Genomic DNA, 15,895 nt, shown 5'->3' with positions numbered 1-15,895 from the left:
CTCAATGGAGGAAAGTTAGGTGGGGAAAAATAAATATAACACTAATTTATAAACATTGTACGAAATGAAATACACTTATTTATACATAAAAATATAGCAGTTCACAATAGACAATAGATTATGATAATTTCATACGAATAAGTGACTAAAATAATGAAAACAAGTAAAAATTACTAATTAATACTAATAAGTATGCAGTAAGCGAAATAAGAATCGATGTCAAATGATCGGCCATCGTTTCCTTTCCATCGAGTTTTCTAGAATTTAGTAATTAATCTTCGCTTTAACCAAAGTATCTTTCGTTATGCCTGCCTATTGACTCGACTTCCAATGTACATACATAATAAATAAATAATTCGTTTAAATACGAAACGCAGACGTCGTCGCAGTATAAACAATAATTAAATATTGCAATAGCTTAAAAAAGATCGCTATTTTAAAATTGCTAACGTCATTACCATAATCAAATACAAAAACTCTTTGGCACCTTAAAATCTATTATAAAACTTTAAGTAAAATAGTGACTGCATTTTAATCAATATTAACTAAATGTAGCGTTGTTGATTCTTAAACGCATTGTCATGTCTTCAGTACCGTAATATGTATAATCCTATATATAGTGCTTATACTGAAAAAAACAATACCATTTGAACGCTAACGAACACCGAAATTTAGCGCGAGAAGATTTGGCATGTCATACAATATAATGATAGCCAGAGATCGGATTGATTGAGTTCGTTTTTCAATAATTATTTAGTTGATTGTTCGAGCCACTTCCTTTTCGGGCTGAAAAATAAAGTCGCAATATATTTAAATTACTTTAAATAAACTTAAAGTACTTTTTCTATGTCATCAATCGAACCAAATACTAAATCATCAAATTTAAGTGAAATTATAGAAACTTACACGCAAAGGGTAGAGGAACGTGCTGATGACTTGTTGACGATTTTCAGACTTGGCTTGGCAAGTGTAGCCACCCATGTCTTCCCATAAAAGTTCCTCTATTATTAGGTCACCGTTGTCCAATACTCTGTGTCGCAAGTTAGTTGACAGACTTAGAGGTATGTTGTAGTTATCCACCCAAGTGATTTGTGGTGTTGGTTTTCCACTTGCTCTGCAAGGCAACACAACTGTTGCTCCAATAGTGGCTACCAGAGTAGGCGAGTAAAGAGTAATTACTGGGTCGCTTTCAGAACTGCAGTTACTGGTACCACCTTCGTCTGTAAAGAAATCGTTGAATGAGAAATTTTTATGTCTCAAGCTGCTTGAGATTTCGTCAGTATTGGAATGTTACAGCTGAGTCTTCTTATGAAAGAATCACAATTTATAATTAGAAATCTGGAAAATTAGTTGATGCGATTAAATTGATGTTGGCATTTGACGAAAATCAAATCGTTTTATTATTATAATCATATAAAAAATGACAAATTATTTGATGTCGAATTCAATTGGCGAAATAATGTATGGGAAAGAGTGAAGAGAAAGGGCGAAGAGTTTCATGAATCACTCATTAGTGAAATATACGAATGTATTATGAAAGATAAGAGGCTTGCGTGACAGTTGGTCAAAGCTTCATGTTAATGTAGTTCCAGATGATTGACAGTTAATTGTTAATTGTATTCCACTTACTGTTAACCAGCAGCACCGTAGGAGTGGAGATCTTCACCTCTCTCGCAGAAACCGACGCACAGTAGATCAATCCAGCATCATCCGGAGTAACGCATTCTATCACGAGTTTCGAATTAATTCTGGCCACTCCTTTCCACTCTTCGGATGGATCGTACAAAGAATGCGTACTGGCTTTCACATATTCGATCAGCTATCACAAAAGACAATATCGGAAATTAATATTCTCTTCTTTTCTCTTGATCGTATGATATAAGAATCGTGTTTGATCGAATTGCTTACTTGTTCGTTGCTACCGCTTCCTGTAAACCAGAGAATTTCTGGTGGAGGACTGCCGCTAGCTTTGCATTCCAATTCCACCTTGCTTCTGTAATAACAGAAGAAATACAGTATTATCGATTTACGCATCTATTCTTTTCGATGTGTGATATTTACCCCACAATGGTCTCGATGCCGTTTACTGGATTCTGTGTGATTTTAGTCCATGGCTCTACGGGCTGAAAATCGAAACGTTGAATGTTATCTTTTGGAATTTATTTCTACTGAGATTTTCCTAATCCCTAGGACAAAAAGTCCCATTTTTCGCAAATATATTTTCAAAGTTAAATTTTTATAGAACAACAATTTAAATGTCATCTTATATTCGTTACATTCAGCGTCGAGTGATCATACTTATTGCAAATTTTGCTTTTGCCTAGGTTTGTCCCATTTCCTAAATTCGTGAAAGTTTATTTATTTATCTCAAGATACTAGGGAAATTAATGAATTATGTTTACGTTACCTTCGATTCACTTCGTGCCCCATATTCCGACAATGGTGTTAGGAAATTGGAATTGTGCTCTATCATTTGCCTGTTTATGCTTCTACGTTCGGCAGCTCGTTCAACGGCATGCCGTGGCAGGAATGAAAAAGGGTGTCCCGAAACCGTATACGATACGGTGATAACGCAAACGAGATTAATCAGTATTGAACAAGATCGCATCTGAAAGCATAAAATGAGGCCGTGAAAGGCAAAGTCGATATATCATTGGCAATTATGATTGGCAATGTTACCGGCTAACGATGTTACATGAAAGAAACTAATTTGATGAATGTGAAAGGACATTGTGCAATGATTGAATCAGAATGAAGCCGAAGAACACTAACGTCATGCTCCTTTCGCAGAAATTGGACCGATTGAATATAACAATGCGGATTTAATTGCCGGGTTAGGTGCGCGATTTATAATATCGATTCATTCGACCTTCCTTCGAGGATACGAATAAACACAATTGGCAACAATGAAATTAAACTCTTGAGGACGCGACGATAATTAAATATCTCCGATAACAACCAGAATACACATTCCATTCTTTCTTTTTTCCTGTTTTCCTCCTTATAGCACCCCGTATTAATGCTAGCTAGTTTCGTTTAATAATTTCACTGATAACGAGCTAATGATATTATGATTAATCCTTAATCGTTTTAACACACTTTCCCTTCCATAATGTTCTTTTTCTCAACTCATTCGATGCCCTTGCCCTATTGTAGTCGTACGAATAGATATCTCTAACGATGAACGAAATTACGATGTACAGATAATGATGAATCACGTGGCGACAATTTTGAAACAATCTCGTGTCGAAACTAACATAAAATTTATGATATAGCCGGAGGAACCGTTCGCTCGGATCAGTCGCATGGCTTGCTTGTTAATGTGAGCATCGAAATCACCAAATTAAAGAGATTTCCTTATCTACCGTATTTTATTACCGTGATATAGACAAGACAAGACGCTCGATACCTTGGCCGCGTATCCTTCTGACGGTAGACTGACAACGTGTCGCACGAGGAATGCACGGTTTCCGAATGACATCTCTCGCTTCGACTTAAATCTGTATCTCTCACGGTTCCTCCACTTCGACACGTTCGGTTAGGATTTTAGAGGCGTGTACGTGCTGGCCGCGTCGTTTACCGTGACTTTGAGGCGTTCCCTCGGCGGAACGTTGTTCTCACGAAGTTCACGAACAAAATTTAGATGCTACCGCATCATTTTATCTTTGGTGTTCTCGTCCCGCGTTTCTCCCCTTTTTCTTCCTCTCAGTCACTCAGTCAGAGAGTCTTTGTGAGAGGAAGAAGGAAGGTCACGCGTACCGTTTAAAGAAGATTAAGTAACTCGGCTGTTAACAAGACAAGATGTTTGGAAATGAATTCGCGCGAGCGTTAATGAACACACATGCGATGCAAAAAAATAAGGGAGAATCTGGAGACGATACGGTGCGACGTGGTGTGTGCGTGAGCGTGTGTGTCTCTCTTTTTTATTTTATTTTTTCTCTTTCTTCTTTTACTGGAAACACTTGCATGCAGCGTGTCCCGAGAAGAGTTAAAAGTGGCTAAAACTTCCGAGGTTTACGACGGTTTTATAGTTTCGTAATGAGGATCGGTACTTAATTTCTTCGATGTTTCAATGGGCAACAGATCCATATACATTATATTTAACCGGCTATGGAAAGGACTATTTAACTTATTTAGACAATAATTAGTTACTTAGGCAGAAAATGTTACGAATATTATATAAACAATGTTATTAGAAATATTTAATGAATACACATTAATTAAACGTGATTATGTTAGAACAAAAAAAAAAAGAATATATCTTAAAATATGAATAATTGAACATTTCAATGTTTTATGTTTTTGAAAATAGGATTTAATGTTATGAATGCTGTTTGAAAATTCTAACTTTACTTCGTGCGATTGATTGTATGTTAAAGTAATTTGAAATTCTGAGAAAAGTTGATAATAATCGAAAATTGTAAGTTAAATTCATATTTAGTTCAAGCTCGATTGTACGATGAAAACAATTAGTTATTTTGCGTTAGTATAATTCTGCGGTCAAAAATTACGATATATATATATATATATAGCTAACGTTGTTGAAGTGTAATCAAAAACTGATATGACCACAGGTAGATGATGTTATCATCAGCCAGTATTTAAACATTTTTAAATTTCCTCGAGAACGTCATGATGAAATTAATCGAAAAGTGTCAAATAATTTGATGCGGAAAAAAAAATAAAATAGACTGACCTATTAAAAATTGGGAAAGTTGTTGGAAAATTTGTTTATTAAGATATATGTAATTAAAAATAGAATTCAGTTCTTCATGCGTTATCTACTTTCAAGGGACTGAGAAATATAAACTGTAAAATCTATATTTTAATCAGAAATCTTCCTTTCTATAAGAATTTGCCTTACAGTTATCTGTCCTATTTATATAAAGTTTATCTACATATATCTCGTACTTCTCACTTTTTCACATAGAATCTATTTACACGTGCTTTAGCTCGGAAATTTTAAAATCGATATATATGTGTATTCCGTTTAAAAAATTTCTTTCCTTTTTCTTACCTTGGAACTTATGAATCACGACGGATAATTGTCACAGGTAGATAAAGTCCGTAGGAATATCGAATCTGGTACTGCTATGAGATAGAACTTTTGATAAAGATACTCGCGCCGGAGATGCTTTCTAGGAGCGCACATCACGGGAGAAGGTTTCGAACCGAATGATGCAACTTCTTATACAATCTTCGCATCTTCCCTATCTCGCGCCCTCTTTCCGCGGAGCCCTTTAACGTATCGTAATCTAGATATGATATTAGCTAGCCCGTAAACTGCGATAAGGAAATATGCAGTGTGAAACACCAATCACGAAATGAATAAAAACTTTCGTCCTTTTCTCCTATTTTGTTCCTGTCTGTATCTTTTTTTTTTTTTTTTTTAATTATATGCATAAGAATATGTTAGATATTTAGAAAAAAAGAAAATAAAATAAAATCAAATGAAACAGAAAGAAATTCTTTTCTTCCAGTTCATTTCGTTTTTCTTTTTTCTTTTTCTATATGTTTGTAAAAATATATTATATCCTTGTCCAAAAAGTAAAAAAGGAAGAAACGGAAGGCAAAGACAATTCTCTTTCACTGTGTCGCATTCTTTTGTCCTCTCTTCAAGGTATATTGTGTTAGTCAGAAATTGTGTTCATTCAAGTGATATTCTTAAATAAAAAATTAAATGAAAGAATAAGCCTAAATGATTATCAGATTTCACTAAAGAATTTCTCTTTCCTCTTCAAAAGAATAAACAACGTACGAAGGAACTGGTGAAGATCAACTATTACAATCTGACAAAAAGTGTTAGCATTAACTACGGTTCACTGACAGTCCGAGAAACTAGTCGATAATTTCTACTTTTATAGTACTCTGTCACTCGTGTAACGGCGCGAAACAGCGTAAAAGAGGGTAAAAAGGTGGCTATAAAACTGACCGATCGAGGATCCACGTTAGAAAAGTCAAACTTACCATTACTTCGTTAAATTTCTCTTGAAGTTTGAAAACGATTCAAGGTTTACTATTTAATCGACAGTTTGGCAGCGACGAATAAAAATACTGACTGAGCGTAGTGGAACAGATATTGACACATTTATATATTTCGAATATGGCAATGAACGCCCTCGCTTATACCTGATTGGACGAGACAGCGAAGAGTAGGGAGGGTACCAACATGTCAAACAATTGAATTCATTACCCGCGCGTCTCGTTTGTACACGCGTAGGTAATAGTCGTACAATTTACTTCCACCCTCATCTATGGTCATCATCGATTTTTACTTCGAAACAGCCACTGCGATAATTACTTTTATTGAAACTGATCGTATCAAGAACGAGGCGTTCATAATTACCCCCAACTAGCTTCTTCTCGGTCGGATCCAAATGGTACGAAATACTATCGAAACTTTTGTACTGGTACCCTTCAATTTGTCGGCATGTTGAGTTAATGTTAAAACACGTGAACTACTGTGAATGAGCTATGACGAATAATTGTATGGGTCCCTGATTAATTGATAGAATATCGTAAAACGAATTGATCTTATTGAATTGTCGACGCCAATGACTTATTGCCGATGGATTGTAAGCTCTAAATCATCTGCTTCTTTTCCAAGTCATTAAGCGACTTCTGAACCTTTTCTAATGGGTTTACTTATTTACATAAAAGAATAAGTTAGTTTTTGTTTAATGTGTTTGTAACATTGCTAATAATTAGCTTTGAACATCTTTTTTACTTTCTCATTCATAAGTTTATAAATTTATTTTTAATTTTACAAGATTATATGATTTCGGTATGTAACCAGTGATTTTATATTTATATGTTATATATCCTTACCTATATGAAACCTAATGGTAAAAATGTATCACTTTGTATCCTTCGGTTCTTCGTAAACCGAATTCTTCGAACAGATAGCATGTCGGCATCTCATGAATAGGAGGGGGCTTAGTTAAAACATTTCTTATGGCGTGGTGTTATATCATGTTTATATACACATATAATTTAGTACGTAATATAAACAATTTAAAAGAAGATTAGAATTGAAAATTTTCGGGACTAAGCTGTTACGAAAAATTTTAATATGTACACAAATATGTATACAAATATGTATGTATACAAATATGTATACAAATATGTATGTGTACAAATATGTATACAATCTTTGTTTACATAAGTGTAATTTAGTAGAATTTCATTTACTTCTTAATATGTTATATCTATCTATTATATATTGCAGGAAAAATGTAAATATATAGAATAAATTACTTCAAGTTGAAAAATAAAAAATTATCGTAAATGTCATATATATATATATATATATTTATATATATGATTATTATTATTATTATATTATATATATATAATTTCGTAGGATCTATAGAATATAAGAAGTATAAATATTTATACTTCTTATATTTTATAAATCCTACGAAATTATGTATTAATTTAAACTTAAGTAAGAAAATGTATATAAAAATATTATACTCTTATAATATGAAAAGAAACGCATAGCATCACTTTAACTTAAAATAAATAGAAGAATAGAAGATAAGGAACGGTAAAAAAAATATAATTTCTTTTACTGAAAAAAGTATACTTAATTTAATCGCAGAAAATTAGAAAATAAAATGATTATAATTTGTATTGAAAAGATTTATTTTGATATAATATGTATCATATCTTTCTCAATTGATCATATATATTTCGGTTTCCGGCCATTATTTTCATTAGTTCACGTTTGATCAATTTGATTACCTACTGCGATAATCTGAAATCGCGAATTACAATCAGTGGATATTTTATCGTCAAGGATGACCAAAAAGAAGTGATAGTATCATCGAACTATTGCGATGTGCTATTTTAAGAGAAATAATTTTAATTAGTCATATATATAAGATATCTAAATATTCATAAAAAAATTACTGCAATTAAATTTTTAGGAAAAAAAAATAGGTTTGGATATTTCATATATGTATTATAGATGCATAGAAATTGTAATTATGCTGATTTATTTATTTTTACATTATTTAACATTGGAATAACAAATTACTTTTCTTTTGACGTTGATTCTATTTCAATTGCGTTTAATAATTTAGCCGTACTAACTATATCTTCTTCTATATTTTTCAAATTTATATCAACTTCATTTATTCCTTTCAATACATCTTGCAAAACCTGCAAATTAAGAAGAATGAATTACTATATAACATATTGTAATACATTGCAGTTTGTTTAAAGAAAAATATTCCTAATTATATTTTCTATGAAACTAAATAATAAACATTTATTTTATTCTAATAAAGGTGTGATAAGAAATACGATAAAACAATTTCTGTATACAGAATTTTATTTTTATTCATAAATATAACCTCTAACCATTCTTATGTTTTGATAAAGTAACGTAACGTCTTCTTCTTTATATTGAAAGGGAGATTCATAAAAAGATGCTGAAGATGCTGATCTATTGGTCATGTTCTGTATATTATCTTATTATTACTTGAAACTTTTGTTACTTTTGCTTTTTTTTTTAATTTAACTAACGCTGTCAAATTTTGTTTACATATATTAATTTTAAATTCCCTAGCGATCCTACTGAGGAGTATTTGTCATTTGTAGTTTGCATGGATGTAGGAACGTGGAATAGGGATGACAATAAGAATAGGAATGTTCCCATGTCCATGATAGTTTAATGTATTGTGTAAACGCATCTTAAACATTTTAGATTCTATGGTGGGAAGGATTTTACAAGGAAACGAATTAATTGTTATATTTAAAATCGTCATAATTTGCATATTATATAAAAAATAGTTCCATCTCTAGAATTTCTTACTTAATTTTTGTTGATCTATGATATTGATTTTATGATATTGGTTTCACATAAATTCAAAAGAGTGCGCTGATAGTTCTATATACTTTGTGTTTGCCTTTCTTTGTAAGATATAATAAGTTCAAACTGTTATTATGCTGATAATTATTAAAAAAATGTTAAAATAGATTACGCGAGAAATGACATTAAACGTGTATAACGTTTGCTATTAAATGCAAAAGTAACTTAACAACATGGAAATGTATGTATTTATGTGACGTATAATGCACAAAAACAATTTATGATGAAGATGTAAGTTAAAATAGATTTCTCAATATTTTGTTTTTATTTCATAGTAAATTATACAATTTTTTTAAAGAAAGAATCTTGAATTTTAATGTATTTAAAAGTATAAAATAAAATTTAAAAAATTTACTTACATCATACAGAGTATTTTACACCATTGCGGAGTTTAAGAATATTTTTCTTAGATGTTGATTTGATTGTCATTATGTATAAAATGTTCTTTCATAAAAATGTGTTCAATTATAGTTACAAATGCATATTACTGAAGTTATAACTTTTCTTAATGCTGATATAAAAAGTATATCTTAAAATATTTCTAAAACAGTTACAATGGAAGCACAAACAGATAGTTCTGTTTTGCGACCACCAGTTAATTTAAGAAATATTAACACTGGCAATGTTTTTTATACACCTTTAACTTCATTTGCTGGTATGTAAATATTCATAAAAATAATTAGTTTTTCTAAATATTTTAAATTTCTTCTAAATTCAAATGTCGTTTTTGGTCTCTATAACTTTTGCAGAAATGTGGTATCAAATATTCTTATGGGCTCTATTTTCTTCCGTTTTTGTTCACACTATAGCTGGTGCTATTTGTTTTGCTACATTAAGACAACATAAATATGGAAAGTAGGTATATATTTATTAATTATATTCTAGTAATATAAAGAAATTTATAATGTAGTGGATAATATATTATACTGATATTTATGTCAGAAACCATATTAGTTAACAAATCAGATACTAAGTGCCAAATATAAAAAAATGTTAAATTTTTTTTATATGTATAATGCATTTAGAATATAAAATAACTTAGTAAATTTTCATTTAAAGATTCTTCCCATTGCTGATTATAATAATGGGTATATTATTGCCATTAACATCAGGAGTTCTTAGTTCTGCTGCCGTTGCTTTTGTATACAGAGCATCTCGATATCCACTGCCACCATTATATGCATTATTTTGGGGTATTGGTCAGACTGTTGTAGCAGGATGTGTTGGATTCACAAGGATATTAGCAACTTTGTAATGTGAATCAAAGTTTGTAAATGAATGGTGCACAAGACATTGTTATTCAGGAATGTTGGATATAACATATAACAAGGAGTTTTAAGATTTGAAAACAAATGAATAGTATTCTATTAGTATTAGTAATAGTAATTATATAGTATTAGCAATAGATAATAGAGTAATAAACTTTGTACATATATAATTGTATAATATTGTACAGATGTATTAAAAACTAGGTTTAAAATAATTATAAGATTTTCAAAGTAAGATATTAAAGAATATTATTTATTACTTATATAAAAATGAACAATCTTTTTAATAAAATTCCAATTATTTTATATTTTTTTCAATTTGTTGCAATTCAGTGCAAAATATAGTATAAAACTCTTGAATACATTTTTATACAAATTAATAATATTTATATTTACATATAATTATGTGTATTTATTCTCTATTCTTGTAGTTTATCACTTTTTAAATGTTGTTTATAATTATTTGCAATATTTTTAATTTCTACCAACCCAGCTTCTAATTCCTTCTGAGTATTAAGTTTTACTTCTTCATCTGAAGAAGTTAAACTTTTCAGCACCATATCTGTAATATAAGTATAAGTATTGCACAAATAAATATACATTAATGTTGTAAATGTTAAAGGTAAATTGATAAAAGTCACTAAATATTTCATACCATGGTATTTAAATAATATTTCCATCGTTGAAAGTTGCAATTGTTTTTGAAGAAATGAAAGAACTGTTGCTACATGTCTTCCAGACATATGTAATACACTTTGTGTTGCTGCAATAAATAATATACTTGTGACTAAATGTAGTGCTAATGCAGGATCTTGTGTTGCATTAAGCTCTTCTAATAAGGCTTCTTTGTGGCCCAAGATAAATGGTCTTTCTTTCTTTTTATCATATTTTTTTAACACTAAACAGCAAATCGCCATCGCTGCATCTATAAAATTCAAGAAATCATCTATGGAATTTCCAGCAATAGATTTGTGTATATTAGTTAAGGGTTCTTTCACATCCTCTGGCAAATCAAGTAGCATTTTTTGCCTTGTTTCAGTGGTAATATTGTCAGGGAATTGGAGCATACATTGCTGTGCAGCTAATTTAAATATCTCGTTGACAAAATCAGTACCAAGAGATTTTAGTAAGTACTTTGTTAAAGCAGCTTGATCTGCTTTATCTATTTGCTTAATACCTTTGTCAAATATTTTAATGTTTGTTACTAGAACATTTAAACGTTCTTCAATTTCACTTAAATTTGTAGTTTTATTGTTTTGTGCTAACTGTTCTGCAATAGATATAGCATAATTGTTTATTTTTTGTTCCAAGTATGATGCTAATTCATCTACCAGGTCATCAATTATTGCTAAATTATCATCTTTTGCAATTTCATTTTTAATATCTTCCAAAGATACTATTTTAAGTCCAATTTTAGTTGATGGGACTTTTATATTTTCATCGTCGGATTCAGGATCGCGATTTTTTCCTTGTAGATACTTTTTTTTAGTAGATTTTGTTTTTGTTTCTCGCCCTTGCATACCACCACCCGCTTTGCCGGTTGCAGCTTTCTTCCGACGATCTTCTTTTTTATTTCCTTTATTTTCAAATATTAAGTCTGCTGATTTGGATTTAATCCTATTCTCTGCTATCGTTTGGAACCATTGTCCACTAGCTACTGCTTCTCTAGCCTTTGCATCTGCCAATGGCTCAAAAGACTTAATTAAAGATTGTAAGAATGCATCAGATATTACTACAGTTTTCGCAAATACGTACGTATTATACATATTTATTTTATTCTTCGCGATTTTAAGAAGCATTTCCATATCTTTATCAGAAAATACAGATGGTAAAAGAGGACTTATATCAACAAAAGATTCAGTTGCAATAGCTTCTTCAATGTTTGAATCTATTTGATCTCTAATATTTGCACCTACCGCAACAGAATCTAAGAAGACTAAATCTTCATTTGGAAAATGACGCTTTACAAAATTTGGCGGATCTGATATCCCAAGACGAGTAAGTGCATCATATTCTGAAAAATCATATTTGTATAAAACATTATATTTTATACTCGCTATTATTTTATCATCAACATTATTTCATAACAAAATATAATACAAACCTAAATAACCATTTTGTTTATAAAAATTATTTAACCATTCATTTTGACTTTTAGAATATATAGTTGGTATATATAGACTATTTGTTCCTTGTTTTCCTGCTACTACACCAGGAATTTGTTTCATTTCTTGTAAGTTATCTAGGATTGCTATAAATTAGAAATATAGAGATATTAAATTATATCATATATTAGTATATTTCAGGTATATATACTGATATTACATGTACTCACAAAAGAATATTCTTTCTGAAACAGAACATTGTCCCAAGATTGCTGATAGCGGTGTAGGCTTTGTAATTGCACATAAGGCTCCTCTTATTTTTGCTTTATTTCTAGCTATAAAACTTTCTGTATAAAAGACTTTAGAATCTTGGGGATCTTGCTTACCATATATGTTTCTTCCTAATTCTTTTTCAATTACTGATTGTAAGAAATCAGCTGGTAAGTCATAATGTATTGTCAATTCTGACACATTGATAATCCCATGTTGGATTAATCTGTCATTGATTTCTTCTGCAATTTTGTTTATATAAGTTTTATCAATAAGCTGTCCAAGTATTATCTTTAATCCTTTGTTATGTTTTTCTAAATCATTTGCTACTTTGGATACTTGAGACAAATTAACATTGAGGATTTGTGATAAATCAACCATGTTGATTCTTCCACCATGAATGTATAATTCATCTTTAATTTCCTTGCCAAGATGTTGAGGTGTAACATATTCTTTACCATCATTGGTGAATATTACTTCTAATAATTTACTCTCTATTAGCTTCGTTACAATTTCCACACAATTACGTTCTGATAATCTATGTAGAATATTAAAAGTATTATAGAGAGATATATACAAAATAAAAAATACAATAAAATGAATATATTAGTTTTAATCACTTTCTTGAAATAGATTAGATAAAATCAGATGTGTGAAAGTTTATTATATTTCTGAGTTATATCAGAAATTCAATTTAATTGCATCCTACAGCTGTTTAAAATTACTCTGTAGTAAATATCGCTAGTAATGTATGAGTAGTGAAAAAATAGAGATATTCATGTTTCATAAAAATAAATCATACTTTTGTAGTGTAGAACTTAGTTGAGCTTTCTGAAAATCAGCTGCTAGTCTTTTAATTTCATCCCAGTCTACAGTACTCATTTTAAATACTTGTAATTAAATTGCCAGGTTGTACAATTAAACACTTGATAACTTTAACATTGATCACACAATTGATAGAAGTACTAATGCATGTCAATTTCATATTTTATTGTGACATCTAGTGTAAATTGAGAGCAATACAGCGTAAGTTAAATTAATTTAAAAAATTTGAAATTTTTGTTATAAATTATTGCTACTATCTACTATCATGAAGAAAAAAAAAATGTGTTTGAAGAATCGATTCAAAAAATTCGGAAGTATTAAGTATCAAATGTAAATATAGAAAGTAAAACTAGTGTATTAGCATATTTAAATTAAAATTCCTGTGTATTTTTTATAATGCAAATTTTGTATAAGGTAAAGAAAATGTATTAACGTATTTATAAGAAATAATTTGACATTCAGTGTTCTCTAATGAAAATATGGAGTAGAATCTCTTTATGTCTAGATAATTTCAGGGATTTTTCGTGGTGGATGTCTTTAGGACAATTTTTAAGTTTTAGATATGCACGTGTATTTGAATATATTGTTACTTCCGGATAAGGTTCAAAAATATTTAAGTTAAATAGAATGAAATTTTTTACAACAAAAAATTTATTCTAAAGACTATTTTGTTAGAGACTATACTATGAGATAGTAATACGAAACTGTGACGAAATATAAGGTTAGACGGTGCATGTCATTTTATTGATTAGATTTCCAATTCTGTTTTGTTCATGTAATATCACTTGTCTCAAACATATTGTGTGATTAATAATGTGCAATCATTGAAATTAATTGAAAGTATTAATAACTTTCTATTACAAAATTCCTGAAGGTGTGTGGTTAGTGAATGAATTGTTCATATAACAGTTTGAAACTTTATTTATCAGTAATTTGTTGTATAACGTTATAATGAAATTATAAAACGATAAATTGTATTAAAAAATAATTACATGTATGACTGAACAGTGTGGCCTCAATAAAAGTAAATTTTTGTTATTACTTGTTACACGTAACAAAAATAATGAATCAATTATGCCTTTAATTTAACTATCATCTTTATATTGATCTTTTTGTGATGTTATATTTTATTATATTTCATAATTAAAGTTAATATAAGTAACCTTAATATAGTATCATAGAAGGTTTAGGTCATTAATTACATATAATATATTCACAACTACTTATTTTTATTTTAATATTGATAAGAAAACATTAACACTTTGAGCTCTTTTTGATAATAATTTATCATCATAGATCTTAGAAGAATTCAATAAACAACTGTAATTAAATGAGTTAGAGCCGATAGATTTTTGAAAGTTAATGTTCTTGAGCTCTCAGCGTTAAAAATTATTGTATTATTACAATATTTTTTATAATGCAACAATGACACAAAATGAGTAATTTTTATATACCCATATATTTTATCTACTAAATTGATATAATAGTATATAAGTGAAAGTAATTAAAGTTAGATTATAGTTATTTTATAGTTATACATAAGACTTCTATAAGCATTAGTGTAGAAATAATATAAATACCTTTATAAGATTTATTTTGTTATCCTAGTTATAAGTAACAATAAAATCATATTTAAATCATATTGATATTAGTATAATGTTTTTTTATAAATTTATATCATTGTATATTATCACATATAAGGTTGTTATTATCATTAAGTAAAAATATTTAATGAAATTATGAAATTACAAATTTCATATTTAAGATATTATACACTAAGTAGGATTATAACTTTTCACTATTCAGTAAACTCATGTTATGAATCAAACTTGGGTTTTTCTTTCATTGATAATTGTCTTACCCTTTATGAATCATACATTATGCATTCATTGTGAATTCCTTTTTACTTATTGAGGCCACTAAAGTTTTTTTTGTTATAGTTATTTACAGGAATCTAAAATGTATATATGTATAATAATGCTATATTATCTGTTTTGAATTATCAATTAGATTATTGTATTATAAATTTGCAGTGAATTTTGTGTTATAATTATGGGGCATAAAAATTCAATGCAAAGTGTTTTGAAGCTGATGAAAATGAGATGAATGAAAATCAGGTATACAATACTTTTTAAATATATTAGTTTTGCATTTTTGAAGATATATTCTGCATTTTTAAAGAAAAAAGCTACATCAGTACTACAGGAATATTTTACTAAGTGTTAAATTAAAAAAATGATGCATAAAATTATAGTACAGTTTTCTTACTTTTAGATAAATTATTATTTACGTGTTTAAGAAATAAATTGCATGATTAGATTAAAATGATGCATGAATTTTATTTGCAAAATGTAGGATTGAATTTTTTCATGACTCGAAAATTACCGGAATAAAATTTAAACGCTAAAATGCTACAGAGTAGAAATAAAAATAAGGTACAGGTAAAGGTAAGATGTTTCACAGCTTCTTAATAATAAATATATTATTGATTAAAGGCGTAAAGTGAAGTACATGGTCCATTCATATTTTCAAACTTTGCCTCATTATGT

At 29.3% G+C, this 15,895-nt stretch overlaps 4 protein-coding genes across 12 annotated transcripts in view; 2 read left to right on the top strand and 2 right to left on the bottom strand.

The window, feature by feature from the left end:
- The window catches only part of LOC100652167 (monocarboxylate transporter 10), a 47,166-nt gene that overhangs the window by 9,604 nt on the left and 21,667 nt on the right, over positions 1–15,895 (top strand). Inside the window, exons 1-2 of one of the 5 annotated variants that reach the window (XM_048409979.1) lie at positions 13,815–14,067; positions 15,380–15,463. The exons of 1 other annotated variant lie outside the window; for it this stretch is intronic. The gene's annotated coding sequence lies outside the window, so the exon portion shown is untranslated. 3 more of the 5 variants (XM_048409980.1, XM_012313404.3, XM_012313406.3) reach the window with 3 other exon arrangements.
- On the bottom strand, positions 46–6,092 carry LOC100645498 (neural/ectodermal development factor IMP-L2). 4 transcript variants are annotated; one of them, XM_003398788.4, is made up of 7 exons: positions 5,968–6,092; positions 2,408–2,608; positions 2,062–2,123; positions 1,909–1,993; positions 1,630–1,819; positions 907–1,220; positions 46–786 (listed from the first exon to the last, which is right to left on the bottom strand). In XM_003398788.4, exons 1-7 carry the CDS (start codon positions 5,968–5,970, stop codon positions 754–756), a joined length of 888 nt encoding a protein of 295 aa, XP_003398836.1. In that variant the 5' UTR covers positions 5,971–6,092; the 3' UTR covers positions 46–753. The 4 variants fall into 4 exon arrangements, with proteins under 4 accessions (XP_003398836.1, XP_012168786.1, XP_020721065.1 ...); XM_012313396.3 differs by lacking the exon at positions 5,968–6,092 and adding an exon at positions 5,018–5,170; XM_020865406.2 differs by lacking the exon at positions 5,968–6,092 and adding an exon at positions 3,410–3,505.
- On the top strand, positions 8,779–10,381 carry LOC100647038 (transmembrane protein 170A). 2 transcript variants are annotated; one of them, XM_012313400.3, is made up of 4 exons: positions 8,779–9,109; positions 9,350–9,533; positions 9,628–9,733; positions 9,938–10,381. In XM_012313400.3, the coding sequence occupies exons 2-4, from the start codon at positions 9,434–9,436 to the stop codon at positions 10,131–10,133; spliced, it is 402 nt and encodes a 133-aa protein (XP_012168790.1). In that variant the 5' UTR covers positions 8,779–9,109; positions 9,350–9,433; the 3' UTR covers positions 10,134–10,381. The 2 variants fall into 2 exon arrangements, with proteins under 2 accessions (XP_012168790.1, XP_012168789.1); XM_012313399.3 differs by having other exon boundaries at positions 8,785–9,109; positions 9,429–9,533.
- LOC100649544 (E3 UFM1-protein ligase 1 homolog) lies at positions 10,030–13,547 on the bottom strand. The gene is made up of 5 exons (XM_012313401.2): positions 13,324–13,547; positions 12,482–13,059; positions 12,251–12,397; positions 10,802–12,160; positions 10,030–10,708 (listed from the first exon to the last, which is right to left on the bottom strand). The coding sequence occupies exons 1-5, from the start codon at positions 13,401–13,403 to the stop codon at positions 10,566–10,568; spliced, it is 2,307 nt and encodes a 768-aa protein (XP_012168791.1). The 5' UTR covers positions 13,404–13,547; the 3' UTR covers positions 10,030–10,565.

Source organism: Bombus terrestris, chromosome 11, assembly GCF_910591885.1.
Source record: "Bombus terrestris chromosome 11, iyBomTerr1.2, whole genome shotgun sequence".
NCBI classification, from domain to species: Eukaryota; Metazoa; Arthropoda; class Insecta; order Hymenoptera; family Apidae; genus Bombus; species Bombus terrestris.
The sequence above is the reverse complement of the archived record's forward strand: the minus strand, read 5'-3'. Positions and strand labels throughout refer to the sequence as shown.

Excerpts from the sequence above, each read along its gene's own strand:
- LOC100649544 (XM_012313401.2), bottom strand. The coding sequence starts at position 13,403 with ATGAGTACTGTAGACTGGGATGAAATTAAAAGACTAGCAGCTGATTTT. Across the intron at positions 13,060-13,323 it reads CTAAGTTCTACACTACAAAA|ATTATCAGAACGTAATTGTG; the intron begins GTATGATTTATT and ends TATTCTACATAG. Across the intron at positions 12,161-12,250 it reads TAAACAAAATGGTTATTTAG|AATATGATGCACTTACTCGT; the intron begins GTTTGTATTATA and ends ATGATTTTTCAG.
- LOC100647038 (XM_012313400.3), top strand. The coding sequence starts at position 9,434 with ATGGAAGCACAAACAGATAGTTCTGTTTTGCGACCACCAGTTAATTTA. Across the intron at positions 9,534-9,627 it reads ACCTTTAACTTCATTTGCTG|AAATGTGGTATCAAATATTC; the intron begins GTATGTAAATAT and ends TAACTTTTGCAG. Across the intron at positions 9,734-9,937 it reads AGACAACATAAATATGGAAA|ATTCTTCCCATTGCTGATTA; the intron begins GTAGGTATATAT and ends TTTCATTTAAAG.
- LOC100645498 (XM_020865406.2), bottom strand. The coding sequence starts at position 3,481 with ATGTCATTCGGAAACCGTGCATTCCTCGTGCGACACGTTGTCAGTCTA. Across the intron at positions 2,609-3,409 it reads CAGAAGGATACGCGGCCAAG|ATGCGATCTTGTTCAATACT; the intron begins GTATCGAGCGTC and ends TTATGCTTTCAG. Across the intron at positions 787-906 it reads CGTTCCTCTACCCTTTGCGT|CCCGAAAAGGAAGTGGCTCG; the intron begins GTAAGTTTCTAT and ends TTTATTTTTCAG.